The sequence below is a fragment of the Geotrypetes seraphini genome, chromosome 7 (genome assembly GCF_902459505.1).
Source record: "Geotrypetes seraphini chromosome 7, aGeoSer1.1, whole genome shotgun sequence".
NCBI lineage: Eukaryota > Metazoa > Chordata > Amphibia > Gymnophiona > Dermophiidae > Geotrypetes > Geotrypetes seraphini.
In genome coordinates, this window is record NC_047090.1 from 68,543,441 (window position 1) to 68,561,488 (window position 18,048).

General features: G+C 41.9%; 1 protein-coding gene across 2 annotated transcripts in view; it reads left to right on the top strand.

Moving 5' to 3' along the window:
* Positions 1 to 18,048, top strand: part of RYR3 (ryanodine receptor 3) — a 693,107-nt gene that overhangs the window by 601,869 nt on the left and 73,190 nt on the right. For both annotated transcript variants that reach the window (XM_033952387.1, XM_033952388.1), the window contains 3 exons: positions 3,140 to 3,268; positions 8,494 to 8,598; positions 12,059 to 12,140. In XM_033952387.1, coding sequence (XP_033808278.1) covers positions 3,140 to 3,268; positions 8,494 to 8,598; positions 12,059 to 12,140 — 316 coding nt within the window. The remainder of the gene's footprint in view (positions 1 to 3,139; positions 3,269 to 8,493; positions 8,599 to 12,058; positions 12,141 to 18,048) is intronic.

Below are 18,048 nucleotides of genomic sequence, written 5' to 3' on the forward strand. Positions count from 1 at the left end.
AAATTAGGGAAACAAACATATTTGACAAAATTATAATAGCCAGTTTATATGGGGTAAACAAAATTACCTATCACCTCAAGAAATGCCATGGACATGATGTTTCTACATAAAATAAATGATGCTTCATAGAACAATTGGTTCAAGAATTAATAAGAGGGAGAGTTATTTTAGATCTAATGTTAGTGGAAGCAGGACTTGCTGTGAGAAATAATGGTGTAGAGGCCACTTAGCAAAATCATATTTGAGATAAAAGCTAGTATGAAGATAATAAGGGTATGATTCTAAAAACAGTGCCCTACCATCGCCCAATTTAATTGAGCTTAATTGGTTTAATTGGCGCAATATTTGGCTGCACCAATTAAAAACCAATTTAAACTCAATCTTTTTAAAAAATGGAGGGGCCTAAGAGCACCTCCATAAAGCTTACAGTTATCCCACCTAAGACACTGTTTATTGTACCACACAATTAGCACACGCTGACAGACATAATTTGCAGTAAGTCATTTTTCCCATATAAAGCATGTGTTAGTGCTTAATGCAGTTTAGTAAAAGTGCTTTTAGGCCCGGATTCTGTAACTTGTGCTGTCATTGGTGGCTGTCTTAAAAATTATTGCCGATCACATATCAGTCATGCAATGATGCCATTTATAGAATTGCGCAAAGTGAAAGGTAGGCACCGGAAATGTAGGCCAGACTTTTAAAGACCTTCATTTATAGCGCCTACCTTTCATAAGAATCAAACCTACAGAGGAGCTGTACAATGCTGAAGTCCACTCCGGTGTTAACCACGCCTACAGTGGGATTAGGCGTTGTAATAATGTTCTGGATCTTTGTGCCTTGCCTTACAACGTAAAGTATTTTCTTCAGTTGAAATGTAAAGTATTAGCTAAGAGAGTTATCTTTTTTTTTTTTTTAACTTTTATCTAAAATATCCATGTAAATAGCTAATTACTTTTGAGAATTCTCATTATGTTTACTTTGATCTGGTCCAATTACAGACATCAAGAAGATAATGTTGGAAATTGATTATCATTTTTCTGCAAGCTGATAAGTTAGAATAGAGTAGTGGTCTCAAACTCAAACCCTTTGCAGGGCCACATTTGGAGGGCCTCAGAAAAGATAGTTAATGTCTTATCAAAGAAATGACAATTTTGCATGAGGTAAAACTCTTTATAGTTTATAAATCTTTCCTTTTGGCTAAGTCTTAATAATAATATTGTAATTTATAGCTAAAGAGACATATGATCAAGAAACTGTTTTATTTTACTTTTGTGAATATGATAAACATATTGAGGGCCTCAAAATAGTACCTGGCAGGCCGCATGTGGCCCCCGGGCCGTGAGTTTGAGACCACTGGAATAGAGGATGTATGTATTTTACATCTGATCTAGATTAATGATCTGATTGTTTATGCCCATTTTAGATTGATCATGGATGTGGGAATCTTGACATTTTAGCAAAAATGTACAAAGCCTATGCCATATTTCACAAGACCAAGGCTGTATGTATATGTCTTTTATAAAATCTGTGCAGCTCCTTCCTTTGCCACAGTCATCTTAAAATTGTAAAAGACTAATAGGTGATAAAGGTGTACATAAGTATTGCCCCTGTCGGGTCAGACCAGAGGTCCATTGTGCCCGGCAGTCCTCACACGGCGGCCCCTCAGGTTCATGACCTGATAGTGCTCATACCTTAAAACTCTCATACGCTTTTTGCTTAATGTCCTGTAGAGTAACCTTCTATCTGTACCCTGCAATCCCTTTCGCTTCCAGGAAGTCATCCAGTCCCTTTTTGAACCCCAGTATTGTACTCTGTCCTATTACTTCATTTGGAAGCGCGTTCCAGGTGTCCACCACCCTCTGAGTGAAGAAGAATTTCTTTGCATTCATTTTGAATCTGTCCCCTCTCAGTTTTTCTGAATGACCTCATGTTTTTGTTGTCCCCGCTAGTCTGAAGAATCTGCCCCTCTCCACCTTCTCTATGCCTTTCATGATTTTATAAGTCTGTATCATGTCTCCTCTCAGTCTCCGCTTTTCCAGGGTAAAGAGCCCCAGTTTGTCTAACCTTTCGGCATATGAAAGGTTCTCCATTCCCTTTATCATCCTAGTTGCTCTCCTCTGGACCCTCTCAAGTATCGCCATGTCTTTCATAAGGTACGGTGACCAGTATTGGATGCAGTATTCCAGATATGGACGCACCATTGCTCGATACAATGGCAGGATAACTTCCTTCGTTCTGGTAGTGATATCTTTTTTGATAATGCCCAACATTCTATTCGCTTTCTTTGAGGCAGCTGCACATTGCGCCGCTGGCTTCATTGTTGTATCCACCAATACCCCCAGGTCTTTTTCTAGGCTGCCTTTCCCCAGCACTCAGGTGGACTTACAAAATACAGCCATGGTATACAACCAATCCTCAAAAGGTATGAAACAAGCTGAAAGTGGGTCTATATAGGCAAACTTGCATGGCTGACCCATTAATGTATAGTAAGTGTCACCTGCAAGGCCTCCTGACCATTGAAGCTGGCCAAGTACTACCTGAAATACAGCAGTTGCAATAAACAGGCAGCACTAGATATATGGCTGTAAAAACATGCAGCGCTAGACAAACAAAGGCAATAACATGCATTAACATATATGCTATCCTCTGTACTGGCTACCAAGGACAATATAATGAAAACATGATGGGAGACTCCGTACATCTGGGGGCTGATTTGTGAAAGTGACTTACCATATGATCACAAATCTCAAAAAACTACACATTTCTAAATCTTCTGTGGTCAGCTTTGTATAAATACATATTGTGATTCATATGTTGCTTTTCAAGACTTTATAAGAATGAAAAGATGAAAATTTGGCATTTCACATTTTAAATAGGTGAATTGTAAAATTTGACTATCCTGGTCACAAAAGCAAACTTTTATGGAAATAACAGATATTTTCTATACATTTTAGGCATGAGCAATTAGGAAATTACACTTACTGCCCAGGAATAAAAATCGTGTTACATAGTGTAATTCATATTCCGTAGGTATTGACTTACAAGTACCGTAATAATGTTCTGGATCTTTGCTATTGGGTGATTATCATGTACTGTAAATTGAAAATACTGACTTGCTTGTGTTTTGCTTTATCCAAAGGAATCTATCAGCGATTTCTACTGGTATTACTCAGGGAAGGATGTGATCGATGATTCTGGACAACGGAACTTCTCCAGATCTTTATCTGTGACAAAACAGATATTTAATTCACTTACTGAATATATCCAGGTAATGAAACCTTCAGATGGCTTATTGATGGAAGTTCTCAAAAGTTTCTTCAAAAATTACAAATATTATAAAACCATAGATTTAACTATGTTGATTCCTCCCCCCCCCCCTCCCCCTGGGGTTAATTTTCAGAAGGGTTTAAGTATCCTGCCTGGTTAAACCTTGCTGGTAGCCGATATTAAGCAGTACTTAAAAGGGTGCTTAGGGCAGTCCAGGAGCAGAGTTTGGGAGGGCCTGCAATTTTCCCGGTGATTAGTGATAATCAGCCTGCTAACTGGCAAATAGCTGAAAGGCTGTTCTAATTTTATCTACTGAGTTAGCTGGGCACCCAGTTGAATATCAGCCATTGTATGGTTAACTTCCAGGTTGCTGTCCGGATATTCAAACCACATATGCCCCAGGATTAAATATCAAGCGATAGTTCATCCCGGAGCTGTGAGCACCCAACTAAAGGAGAAATTTTGAGTCCGCGTATTTAATCTCTTTCTTTCCTAGCTCATAATGTTGTGCTCTGCATCTGTGTTGGGCCTTCTTATCTTTCACAGACTCAGTTGCAAAAAAGCATAAACAAGAGATCTGTTAATTTTAGCACCCATTTTGCTTGACTCACACATTTAAAAAAGCATTCATAACAGTGTAGTAATTGCTATGCTAGTGCACTGGGTTTTAAGAAATCTGCCTTAAGAAATAATTCATGTCAAAATGTGAATAAAAATATAGATAAAACAAATTTGAATGTACCTTTTCACATTGGAATTAATTAAAAAAAAAAAAAAAAAGGTTACTGTTTTAAATTGAACAAAAATAAAGGCTCTCTAGTCCGGGCTGGGAACTCCAAGCAAGACTATCTGATCTAGGATGCTAGAACCAGCAAATTTCTGATTCGATCCCCAGATGGGCCTGAAATCCCTGGTGGCCTAGGGATCCTCCAATGTGCTCCCCCTGTCAGTCTTTCTCCAAAGATGGAAAGTTTTTAAAAAGTACCTCCAGGTGTATATCCAAATGAGCACTTAAGTGTAACTTGGCTTCTAAAAATTAGGACTGTGGACTCTGAGAACCCCACCACTCATTCCCCCCTTGTTTCTGCCTTAAGGAAATCATCATGTAAAATGATATCTCTTGACCCCTAGTAAGAATGAGTAGGGGAGAAGAAGGGGAGTAATGAAACAGTGAGTGGTGCTGGGTCAAAGTCCCTCTGGCTCAGGAGTCCTGAAAATAAAGCAAAGAAAAGCAGAGGTTTGCAAACAAGTTTATTGAAGAAAGATCTGGCTTGGCCAAGTTTCGGTAACTTCCTGTATCAGGAGTCTAGAAACATATATCTAGAAAAATATATGAATAGTATATAAAATATTTTTTTTAAACCTTTTAAATTAATGTAAAAGAACAAAGGAGTATATTCTATAAATGGCATCCTGATTGTAGGCGACGGTGGGCATCCTACCGCTGTCTAACCAGCCAATCAGGATGCATGTTTAAAAAAAAACACCTGAGGCAGGCCGCCTACACTGTAGGCATCTGTTGTGGTTGAGGAAGATGCATAGGGATGCTTAAGCTTGCCCAAGACTAGGTGTGGGTGAGGTTTCGCCCTGAAGTGGCCTTGGGAGAGCTTAGGCAGCCCTACATGTCTCCCTAGGGCCACAATAGATGTCTGAAATGTAGGCCAATAAAAAGCTGGTCTACATTTCAAATAGATGCGGCTACTATGCTGAACGTGGCAAATAAATCTCACTGCCGCCATCAGCTGAGTGGCCGCGGCAGGGAACTTGTCTCTCTGCGAAGTCTCACTCCCTCCTGCCACCATCTCCCCAAAGCATCCCCCAGCAGGAGTGCCCAATTCCTCCTGTTGGAACCCCCCCACCCAACCATGATAGGCAAGAAGGACACCCCCAAAACTCCTTACCCGGTGACTGACCAACCCTCCCCACCCGGTGACCACCCACCCATCCTGTGACCCCCCTTCCACCCATCGACCACCCCCAACTTCCCCCCCGGTACGTTGTAAACAGAAGGTCCAGCCGAAGGGAGGCATACAACCTCCAGCAAGCAGGCACGCCACTGGAGAATGGCAGACCATTCCATTGTGGGATGCATCAGGGAGGAGTCAAAGGCCCCAATTGGCTCAGATGCTCATAGGAGGGGCCTTAGGCACCTAGACGAACTGGAGTCATAGGCATCCTTCCCAGTGCATTCTGGGATGCACCGGTAGGGGCCTAAGACTCCGATTGGCCACATACCTAAGACCCCTCCCTCCTTTATAAGCATATTAACAATACTTTATTTTTAATGCTCTTTCATTTTTAGATATATGTAATTATTTTTATTTATGATCATTTTTATATGTTTCAATGAAATAGGCTTCTAAAATAAGTTGAGCTGTTGAAATAGAGTATTTAGACCTTGGTCTTGCTTAATTGCTAACTGGCTGATATTACTTTGTTTTGTGAGATCTCCCTCTTTGCCCTTGATGTGGGCTGCTTGATAAGATTTATTTCTTAAATATTTTGTTTTCTCTGTTTTTGCATTTCATACAAAAATATGCTGATATTTCTTATATTGCTTTTGTGATTATGGAAAATGTAAATGTCAAAAATGCAATGAAAAATAACCATTAGTGCAGCAAATGAATTACAAAGCTGCAGTAGCAATTCTACTGCAGCAAATGTACCAAAGCCCATTCAATTCCTGTAGACTTCAATGCATTTGCCACAGGAGAATTGCTACCATGGCTTTGTAAAAGGGGCTCTAAAAGTAATGTAAAAAAGGAGAACGATGGTGACATTTCTTAGTGTGAAATCAAATAACAAACACAATGGAGATAACCTTGTGGTGCTATAAATCTTTAATACAAACTTGGAAACAGGACTCAATACGATCATGTTTTGGCCATTCGGCCTGCTTTAGGAGTTTCAAACATTTCCTTAAAAATGTAGTATCCTTGCTGATTGAGAAACTATTGACCATGAAACAATGATGCCAACCAAAAGAAACGTTTCACATCACCCTGCTATCAAACCTCATATACAACAATGTGGCATTGCCACAACTCTGCATTGGCTGTAGGAAAACCTGCGGTTAAGGAACACAGAGGGGCATAATTTAAAAAAAGTCTAAGGCCTAAGGCTTTAAACGTTGAAAGTAGAAGCAGGGAAAATATCCATTATTTTAAAAAAAACATCCAAAAGGAGGGTTTTTTTTTTAATAATGGCCTGCCTCTATGTTCAGCCCAGACCACCCCTATGTCTACACTATCAACATATAATCAACCTAAAAAAAGCCTAACTCCCAAACGCCAAAAACAAGAGCTTTTAGGTGAAGGAGGAGCCAATCCCTCGCCTAAAAGCTGGATTCTGTAACTGGTGTCTGTCAAAAACAACACCAGTTACAGAATCCGCCTCCCCCTACAACGATCGGGGCAAGAGGGAGCCCAAGCCCTCTTGCCCCGCCAACCCCGACCGTCCCCGACAATATCGGGGCAAGAAGGAGCCCAAGCCCTCTTGCCCCGGCGATCCCCAACCCCTCTTCCCCCCCCCCCAGCCGATTACGATGAGGCTTGAAGGGAGCCCAAGCCCTCCTGGCCACGACCACCCTACAAGATCAGACAGGGTGAAACCACTACCCCCCACCCCCACTAAAATACGGGCTGGAGGGATCCCAGGCCCTCCTGCCCTCGACGCACCCCCTGCCGACTCCTTGAAATCCCCCCAAACCTCCGTACCTTTAAATCGTTGGACGGACAGATGGGTGCCAAGCCCGTCCGTCCGGCAGGCCAGCCATCCATTGAATGGCTGGCCTTAGGGCATGATTGGCCCAGGCAGCTCAAACCACGCCCACAGGTGGGGCCTGAGGCGCCTAGGCCAACCGGAATAGGCCCAGTAGGCTTAGGCCCCTCCTGTGGGCGGGGCCTTAGGCACATAAGCCCGGTTGGCCCAGGTGCCTCAGGCCCCACCTGCGGGGTTTGAGACGCCTGGGCCAATCTATTGGTGGAAAGCCTGCCAGTCGAAAAGCCAGACCCTGTATGATAGCTAATGATTTCACTTGTAATGAGCTAATATTCAGACTCCCTGCATAGACTGTTCAACTACTCTTCTTCCAGTTCCAATTAATGAAAAGGTATAAATGATCTGGGGGCGGGTCTGGCTCAGATAAAGAGAATCACCTTTGGCTAACCGGGATTCAGTTAAGCAAAGAAGATCCAAATTATGGATACGGATAATGGCTGAAATTCAATGACATGTTCTTCTTAGGGTCCAAACATTTAGTAGATCGTTTATTTGTGTAATCTCATTGGAAGGCCAAGAGGGTGCTTCAGTGCAATTAGGAGTAGGGTAAGAAGAGATTAAGGTTGATGATAACCTTACTTTGTCTCTCCAGCAGTCCTAAATCACAGAAATGTCAACTTGAAGACACATAATTGTGGGCAGCAGGACTAAGGCAGAGAAAATTAGATAAGCCAAGGAAACAGAAAAAGTGGCACATAATAGTGCACTTGTTGTGTATGGAAGAGCAGGACCACCGACAATCATGGGCAGATTAAAACCCAGATATTCAATGCTAGGCCATATCTTTTTGTGCGATCCTATTTGGTTCACTAATCTCCATTCCCAGGCTGCCCTAAAGCTACCCAGACAGTACCACAGCAATTAGAGCCAGTATTCTGTGGCCCTGCTTGATTAAGTACCTCTGAATACTGGCCGCTGAACATTGACACCATTACTTTATAATTGAAATTTTGTATAGTGGTTTCTGCACTTCCATCTACTGGCAGTAAATGATTATTGCTCTTCCAAAGTAAGAATAGTAAAAATGGAACACTCTATATAGCTCAGAATGCTTATACAGTACTTTTTACTCAGGTACATTATAATAGGTCCAAAAGCTCTTGCACGGGCTGGCAGGCTGAGTGTGCTAAAAGAAGCTGTTTGGAATGGCATGACCCACCCGGGCTAGGGCCTGACCAACATTTTGTCTCATACAGCATTTGAAATTCAAGAGCTTGGAGGCAAGGGCAGCTATTGATTTGTTTGCCCTCACTCGCAACTAAAAAAGAGTTCTGCTCATTTCAAAACACTTAAGACACACAAAGTATGTGCTTTGTGTATATAAGTTCTTTGAAAATGAGCCCCTTAATGTTCTGTGATGTATTTCTGTTCTCACTGGATTCCTGCAGCCTGATGACTCTCTTTGTGGGCAGTTTTCTTAATAGCTATGTTTCTTTCTTGGTTTAGGGTCCCTGCATTGGGAATCAGCAGAGTCTGGCTCACAGCAGACTTTGGGATGCAGTGGTGGGCTTCCTTCATGTCTTTGCTAATATGCAGATGAAACTTTCTCAGGTACTGTCAGCCATGATTCAGTTTTCTTGCAGATCAGAAACTGGGACTGTATTGATTTTAGAATAGGTTAGAGGAGGAAAAGCCAAACTCTGAGGGCTATATTCTCAAAAAGTCACATTAAAAACCGATGGGCTGCTGTTGCAGCTGTTATAGTAGCGATTTTAAAAAAGCGAGTCATTCTCCAAAAAAACTCTCATGCAAATGAGGTTGGCAAAGGGTAGCAAAGATTCGCTAAATTTGCATGTGCCCATCACTGGTGATAGTGATGGGCATATGCGCAGAATAAATGCAAAATAAACTCCACCCAACAAACAAATCGAGCCACAAAAGTCAAGCAACCCTCTACTCAATAGCAGGAGAGATACCCACTTTCTCCTGCCACTAAGCAACACCCACCTCCCTTCAGCAGTGGGAAAAATGCTCACTCTCTCCCACCACAAATAGCACTCCCCCTCCCCCCCCAGCAGCAGGAGAGATGCCAAGCAACACACCTCCAACACCCCCTCAGCAGCAGAAGAGATGCCCACTGTCTCCCGCAATCACACAACCCCCCTCCCCGTGCCTCCGATGACCCCTGTCCTCTCCCCCTTACCTTAGATGGCTGGCCGTAGGGATGCACTGGGGAGGAGCCAGAGACTCTCATTGGTCCAGGTGGTTTAAGACCCCCTCCTATGGGTGGGGCCTTAGGCGTCTGGACCAATAAGAACCTGAGGCTTCTCACTGGTGCATCCAGGGAGGGGCTTGAGGCTCTGATTGGCCCAGGTTGTTTAAAGCCAAGCTGCCGGGGAGGGGTGTTGTTGTTTGTGGCAGGAGAAAGTGGGCATCTCTCCCACTGTAGAGGGGATGTTGGGGGGGATGTTGATTGACTCCTGCTGCCGGGAGGGGGTGTTGTTTGCGGTGGGAGAGAACGGGCATCTCTCCTGCTGTCGAGGGGGTGTTGGGGGTGTTGCTTGGCAGCGGGAGGGGATATGCAATGTCGACTTTTAACAAGCATGTATAAGACATGCCTTTTCTCCCACAAAAACTACTAAAATTCATAAGACACGGTTATGTTTAAATCTGTTTTTAACAAGAAAAAACCACACAGCTGACAAGAATTGACAGCAGACAAGAATTGAAATGTGTTGATCTCAGACAAGTTAGGCAAGCAATCCCAGCATAGAGAGTTGCGCGGGGACAGAAATCCCACCCATCCCCGCCAGGATCCTCTCCGTCCCCACCCATCCCCGCCAGGATCCTCTCCGTCCCCACCCGTCCCTGTCAGGATCCTCTCCGTCCCCACCCAGCCCCGCAAGGAATTACCTCCATCCCCGCCCGTTCCCATAAAAAGCAGCAATTACTTCTGACAGGATCATCATTTCCACTGTTCCTTTTGTGTTTGCGCTGCTGTTTTACTTGTGGAATCTCTTTGGTGGAACCCTTTTTTGTTTTCTGTTCAGGTAATTAACTTATAAACCCCCTCTTTTACTAAGGCTGACGTGTCCATTATATTATATGGACGAACCCTGCTTCCAAAGCCTTCCATCCCCGTGGGAGTCCCGTGGGCCAGAGGGGGGTCCCCGTGGGAGTCCCGTGGGCCAGAGGGGGGTCCCCGTGGGTTAGGGGGGATTCCCGTGATCCCCGTTCCCGTGCAGACTTCTATCCCAGCAATCAGTGCTAACCTCTTAACTTTCCTGAGTTTCTGCCCTTAGGTAGGACTGCCCAGAATTTCAATAACTAAATTTACCTGCTCAGTGTAACTAACACCCCCCTCTCCCCTTTTGTGAAGCTGCATTAGGTTTTTTTATTGCTAGCCATGGCAATATTAGTTCCGACACTCATAGGAATTCTATGAGCATCAGAGCTAATACTGTTGCAGCCAGCGATAAAAAAAAAGCCTAACGCAGCTTTGTAAAAGGAGGGGTAAATTTTCAAAGACTTTGATATAACTACCATGGGAGTGGCCTTAGGGATCTTACCAATCGGAGTTTTAGGCCACTCCCAGTGCATTCCAGAATGCAATGGGAAGGAGGTCTAAGACTCTGGTTGGCTTAGGCGCCTAAAGCCCCTCCCTGGGAAGGGGAAGGCCTGCCATTTGGAAGAGGCAGGCCTGCCGACCAGAGGGAGTGAGCATCCCTCCAGCCGGCCTTCTACAAAAAGGTACGGGGGAGGGTGAAGGTTGGTTTTGGGAGGTGGGGATGTTCAAAGGAGGTGCCGACATGAGAGATTGGGCATCCTTCTTGCCGGGGATATTAGGAGGAGGTGCCGGCAGGAGGGTCTGGACATTCCTCCTGCCAGGGATGTTAGGGTGGCTGCCGGCAGGAGGGATCGGGCATCCCTACTGCCAGGTATGTTGTGGGGGTGGCGGCAGGATGGATAAGGCCACACCCATTGGCACTCAGCTTACATCCTTTATAAAATAACACTTAAGTCCAGATCTTATCCCTAACTGTAGGTACCAGATTTATGTCGGCTGAAGCCTGCTGTAAATGCTGGTGCCCAAATTAGGCACATTGACCTGGTATTCTATAACACGTCCATGCTCCTCCCATGGCTACCCTCCCTTCATGATAAGCACTAGGGGAGTTAGGCACATTACCTTATAGAATAGCACACAGCCAGATGTGTGCACATATTAATGAGTGTCAATTAACATTGTTTATTGAAAGCTTCTATACCGCTACTAATGACTGAGGAGTCAATTCAGAGTGGTTTACATAAACTTCTGTAATGATATTGCAATACATGTGGTTTTGTGAGAAGTTACAACACATAAGCTTCTGTACTGTTGGTACTGTGTTGTTAGCACTCAATTGATGTCATTGAGCTTGTTAAGCAATTAATTTGCATGCACTTCTAGGGCATGTGCACAAATTTGGGTGTGCAGATCTGGGCACCATATACAGAAACCAGCCCAAAGAGTTTTATTACAAGAATGTAAGCCAATCTAGACCCAGAGTTGTGGTTGCAAAACTAAGCAAAATATACCATACTGGGTCAAATGAGAAGTTCACTGAACTCAGTATGCTGTCTGACAGCAGCCAATCCAGGTCACAAGTACCAATAAGATCCCAAAGAGCATTTCCTACACTCAGACATAATTGATGGCTGCCTCAGACCTTGATGGCTAATGATGGTTTATGGACTTTTCCTCCAGGAGCTTCTACTTCAAATATTTTAAAGTCCTGTATTGTTAGGAAAAATATATCTTACGAACAGTCAAATAATGCTAATTGCAGAATAAACTGAACCCAAAGTGAGAACTTCCTTGCAGCCAATATCTAGTTGAAAAAGAGTTGTACTTCATGGACCTCAGGTCTGCTTTCAGCCCGAACAACTAGATATATTTAAATTTGTGTTTGCAATTGTCTTTCTGCCCACATATGTTGTCTTGTGCTCTGTGTACTGATTGCCTCAAATGCTCATATTACTTGTTCTCATAATCAGAGCACTGCTAATTATGTTATGTTCCATGATTCAGGATTCCAGTCAGATTGAGCTTCTGAAAGAACTTTTGGACCTGCTGCAGGACATGGTGGTGATGCTGCTGTCATTATTGGAAGGTTGGGACTATTATGCTCTAATAATGTCATTGATTTGTACAACATAACATTTGGTTTCACAAGTTGGCTAAAGTCAACATCTGGGCAAGGATTGGGGATGAAAGAGAAAAGTTGAGAAGCTAGCAGTGATTTTCAGTGCTAGCCACAAAACTTGGTCAAGCAATTTTAGGAACTTCAGAGCAGGGCTAAACCTGATTGGCCAACCTCCCTTCCTCCTGGACACCTGTAATTAACATACAAAATCCTGCGACTGATCACCCTCTCCTGTCATTCAAACTAAAAACCGCTAGATGCACAGATAGAGATAGCAGGAAGAAAGGGTGTATCATTGGGGGGGAGGGGTGAGGTCCCTGCTCCACTTACAGAATCTCAAAAAATTCCTTCCTCGTCACCTAAATAAAACCTAGGCATGTGCATTATGCATTCAGCTTGTTGGTGCATCTTAAAAATTTAGCATTATAAAATAATGTACATTAAGTTGATTATCATATGTTAAAATGTTCTAATGCACTTTAAGAATTTTGTATTAAAACAAATTTGTGAAGGCCTGTCATTCTCAGATATCGACACAGCCTCTGAGAACTACAGGCAATCACAATATTGATGCTGCAGAGCCACCCTCCACAAATTGCAACCTATTTTGTGAAATCCAACAAAACAAGCCAATGCAAATAGTCCAACTCCACAGTGCGGAAGCTCAATGCTAATCGACCGCAAAACAATCCTTAAAAGATCCAAAAAAAGTCTTGAGACAGTTCAGAGAAAGAAGGTGGCTACTCATGCTTTCACAAGTTCCCAGAGTTGGTCTCCCACTACGAGTCCAAAGCCATATTAAAGATCTTCCATCGGCCTTCCATCAGCCCTCTAAATGCTCTGCGCTGCTCCTGGTGCTCATAGGAACTCTATGAGCATTGAGAGCAGAGCAAAGCATTCAGCATGCTGGCCTATGCTAAAAATCGTTATCATGGTTTTATAAAAGGGGGTATATGATTATAAAAATGCCACCTTTTGATGTTTTTATATTTCATTGCAAGTTGTATTTATTTTATTAAATATTTTATATTTATTTGTGTATCATTTTAGACCCCTGATGCAGGCCTTTCAGTCGAAGCGCTAGCAGTGTCAGGTCTCTGTAAATAAAGAATATTTTAGGCCCAGTTCAGTGGGCCTGTACACTTTTTTTGTTTTATTTTATTTGTTATGTACTGTACTTGTTGATCCCTTTCTCTGTGGCATCGCAAAATATATCAAAACACTACACAAAACGCTTAATTAATCCAAAAATATATATGAATAACCTAAGGTAGGTTGTACTTCAAGATATATATATATATTCATAAACATAAGAATGAGATTTCAACATAATTCTTACACTTATTAGTAAAGACAAAACTCTTCTTATTGCTGAATACTTGAAAAAAATAGGTAGAAAAACACCAGACTTGTTTATTGTGAACGGATCATCGGGCTTCTTATAACACAAAGTTATTCCAGGTCCCAATCTGTGAATCCTTTAATCGTCTGAATCGCTGGAACCCTAAACTAGCAAGCCCTTAATTAAAGCAGCATAATATTAAAATACTGTCAAAATAGTCCATGAGTTCAGAAGGGCATAATGCACAAAATCAGCCCAAAAATATACTAATGTGCTAGGCGGTTACTTATCTTTGTCCATAAAGACTCCAACACTTAAACATCCTCCAGCATATTTCTTAGTTACCTTGTTATGTTTTTATTCTTCTCAAAAAAATTTTCATGTTTCAAGATAGATATTATTTACAAATAAAAGGGATGGCGATGGGAACAACAGTAGTCCCCCAGTGTAGCTAATTTATATGTGAGCCATTTTGAGTGCCAGTTTTTGACCTTGACCTTTCCATTTTTCTATTACTATGAGTAAGGACCTAGCAAAGCTTGAAGAATGGTCTGAAATTTGGCAAGGTCAAGCATTTGGGCTGCAAAACCTGAGGGAATAGTACAGTATATAGGGTGAAGAACTTTTGTGCACGAAAGAGGAGCGAGACTTGGTTGTGATAATATGTGAAGGTCTAAAGGTGGCCAAACAGGTTGAAAAGGCAACAGTGAAAGCTAGAAGGATGCTAGGGTGCTTAAGGAGAGGTATGGCCAGTAGGAAAAATAAGGTATTGATGCCACTGTATAAGACCCTGGTGAGACCTCATTTAGAATATTGTATGCAATTCTGGAGATGGCACCTTCAAAAACAATAAAAATAAGATGGAGTCAATTTAGAGGAAGGCTACTAAAATGATCAGTGGTCTTCATCAGGATTAATCTAAGAAAATACTTTTTTACAGAAAGGGTGTAGATGCGTGATATAGTCTCCCGGTAGAGGTTGTAGAGACAAAGACTATGGGCTCCTTTTATCAAAGGTGCGCTACGGGGGTTAGCACGTCAGACATTTCATCACGCCAACCTCCCTTCCTCCTGAACACCTATAATTAACATACAAAATCCTGCAACTGATCACCCTCTCCTGTCATTCAAACTAAAAACCGCTAGATACACAGATAGAGATAGCAGGAAAAGAGGGTGTATCATTGGGGGGGGGGAGGTTCCTGCTCCACTTACAGAATCTCAAAAAATTCCTTCCTCGTCACCTAAATAAAACCTAGGCATGTGCATTATGCATTCAGCTTGTTGGTGCATCTTAAAAATTTAGCATTATAAAATTATGTACATTAAGTTGATTATCATATGTTAAAATGTTCTAATGCACTTTAAGAATTTTGTATTAAAACAGATTTGTGAAGGCCTGTCATTCTCAGATACCGACACAGCCTCTGAGAACCACCCTCCACAAATTGCAACCTATTTTGTGAAATTCAACAAAACAAGTCAATGCAAATAGTCCAACTCCACACCAAAAAATGAATGCCTCGTCAATGGAAGCATTAGCAACTAGCGCGGCAGACGGTTGAACGCGCGGTATTCCGCACGTTAACCGCCTACCTCAGCTTGATAAAAGGAGCCCTACCGGTATGTCTAAATTCAAGAAAGCATGGGACAGGCATGTGGGATCTCTTAGGGAGAGAAGGAGATGGTGGATTCTGTGGATGGGCCATTTGGCCTTTATCTGCCATCATGTTTTTATGCTTCTATGTCTTTGCTTACCAATGATTCATAAGACCAATTGTCGAAACTGTATTGTTCGGATTCACAATTAAGAGTCCCGTTGAAATATCACCATAAATATTTATTAGATTTGACAACAGAATTGGACTATGTCAAGTTGGCCGTTATCTGGAGTACTGAGTTAGAGGTGTCACTTTTAGGTGAACAATCACAGTGCTATTTGCACTGTCTGCGTAATTTTCTGCCTGAAGTGACCTATTATGAAATGGCTCAGATTGCAAGAACTGATAACTGCCCTAAGGCTTAGGCCACCCTATCTCATGTTTTGGGTTTTCCCTTTTATTGAAAGCTTTTAGGTGTCAGTTTCTACCCAAGTGCAGTGTATATATCACATTAAATGACACTTAAACAGTTATAGCTTGTTTTGGATCTTTGATGTACAACATCCTGTACTGAGAGGGCTAAAGTTGTTTCTTAAGAGAGTTATGTTGTTAGCTATGAAAGCTATTTTAATTAAATGGTTGGATGTTGACTAACCCATACTCCCACAATGGCACTCCGGAATGATTCACCACTTGACAATGGAGAGAATGGGACTGAGTGAATGGGAGTCAAAAAAAGCTGCTTATAGACTGTCATATGGGAACCACTTTGGAGAGTTCTATCATAGCAGAATTATGAATGGCTAATGAAGTGAACTGGGCAATTGTATGTTGTGCTTGGTCAATTTCTCACTTTTATGGAGTGGTGTGCCTTCAATAATAAAGATATTTAAACATAAAACAAATTAGTGAAATGAACTGGGGAAAAAATGTCCCAAAATGGGGAAAAATATCTAAAACTACCTAAAAATAAACCACCCAATATTCTGTGTTATTTGTCTGGCCAACAATTGCTCCTGCCAAATAGCTCATAGCCAGATGTCTGACGTTACACAGCAGGAGATGGCTGGCTATATCCCGCTGAATATCCCTTTCAAAAGGACGTCCAAGTCAGAATAAGGGCATGCAGGTCATAACATCCAAAATGAATGGCCATCTCACATATTTCCTGTTCGATAATTTGTGAAATGGATGTCCTTGTGGAAGAGACGTCCAGCACAAACAGCTATTTTACAAACTAGAATGTCTGAATTCCGAACAACGACAAAGAAAAGATATGGATGGCACTATGGCAGTATTCTTAGCAAATGACCAAACAGACATCTATGTAGAGCAGAGGGGTAGCCTAGTGGTTCACAGTCCATTGCACTAACTACTTGGATAATCCTCAGATCTGTTTCCTGCTTTGTTATGAATTCCCATAATACATGAAGATGTCATTGAGCCTGGTAACTCCATTCAGTTTCACTTTCAGGGAAGAGGGAGGGGAACTGTAATCACTGGAGGATTAAGGAGACATCATGCCTTAATCCTTCTAGTGGTTAGCTGCTCAGTCATACCATCTGTTTGTACCCTGGATGCTAACTTCGGCAGTAATATATTACTAAGTAATATATGATTAGTAGGGTTACCATATGGCTCCAGAAAAAGGAGATAAAGGCTTTCAATGGAAGTAAAATCCAGATGCCTCAATCCATCCTCCTTTTTCTGGAGCCAAATGGTAACCCTAATGATTGGTTATATATTACTTTAAAAAGTAATGAATAAATGTAATGATTATTTTCATGCAAAATGAATGAGTAATTGTAATATATTATATTATACAGTAGTGAGTAATATAATGTATAGTTACTTTATATAGTTACTTTTTAGTTAAGAGTGCCAAACACAGCTCGTGTTGAGCACCATTAAGTAACTGTGTTAGCATTGTTTTTTAATAAAGAACTTTTTTAAGGACTTTGGATTACACACTGTTTGGTCATTTGACATTTTGGGCCTGATTCCGGACATGGCGCTTGCAAAACGGACACCTACCACGTGTCAATCACAGATAGGCGCCACATCTAGATCACATCTATTTTTTTTGTATAGATACCTTAAATGTAGGGCAGCATTTTACAGGCCTACATTTAAGACATCTGACTCATACCTACGGAAGCGCCTAGGCACGTCTACGGATGTCTAAGTCCACTTCCGGCATAAGCCACGTCTACACTGGCCATAAGTGTATCCATAAGTGTGTCGAGATGCCTCTTTAGGTTGTGAGTCAGATGCCTACATTTTAGGCATCCTTTGCAACATCAATTTTTTTTTTTATAAAGTGTGTCCCAGTTGGTCCATTAGACAGCAGTAGGACGCCTACCACCACCTACAATTGGGATGCCATTTTGATAATCAGGCCCTTTGACTCTACTGTTTGATTCTCTGTTTTTTGTGGAGGCTGGTTCTTAGTTTTCTTTTTTCCCATTATTAAAATTGCTGCACAATTTTAATAATGGGAAAACTTTATAGAGGGAGTTTCAGGGTTCCAGTTTATTGACTATCAAATAAGGGCAATTAGCACCAATTAATACCAATAAGTGGGACGTATTGATTGTTACAACCTATTAGCATCTAATTAAACAATCAAGTTAGGTATGCAACAAACCTTACTCTATAAATTGCACGTGTACCTTTATGCACTAACTCCCAAATTCTGTATATGGCGCATTAAGCTGTGGGTGCAAATTGATGCGGACAGCCAATTTGTGCATGCAATTACCTCATAATTGACACTGGCACTAATTAGAAGTTACACACACAGTTTGGTAGGCATATTCTATAAAGTGCTGTTCGTCAGTTCTAGTGTGCAAATCTGAGAAGGAGGCATGACCAAGGGAGGAGCATGAGTTGATCATAGGCGTTCCTAAAATTTATGTGCAGTGTTATAGAAT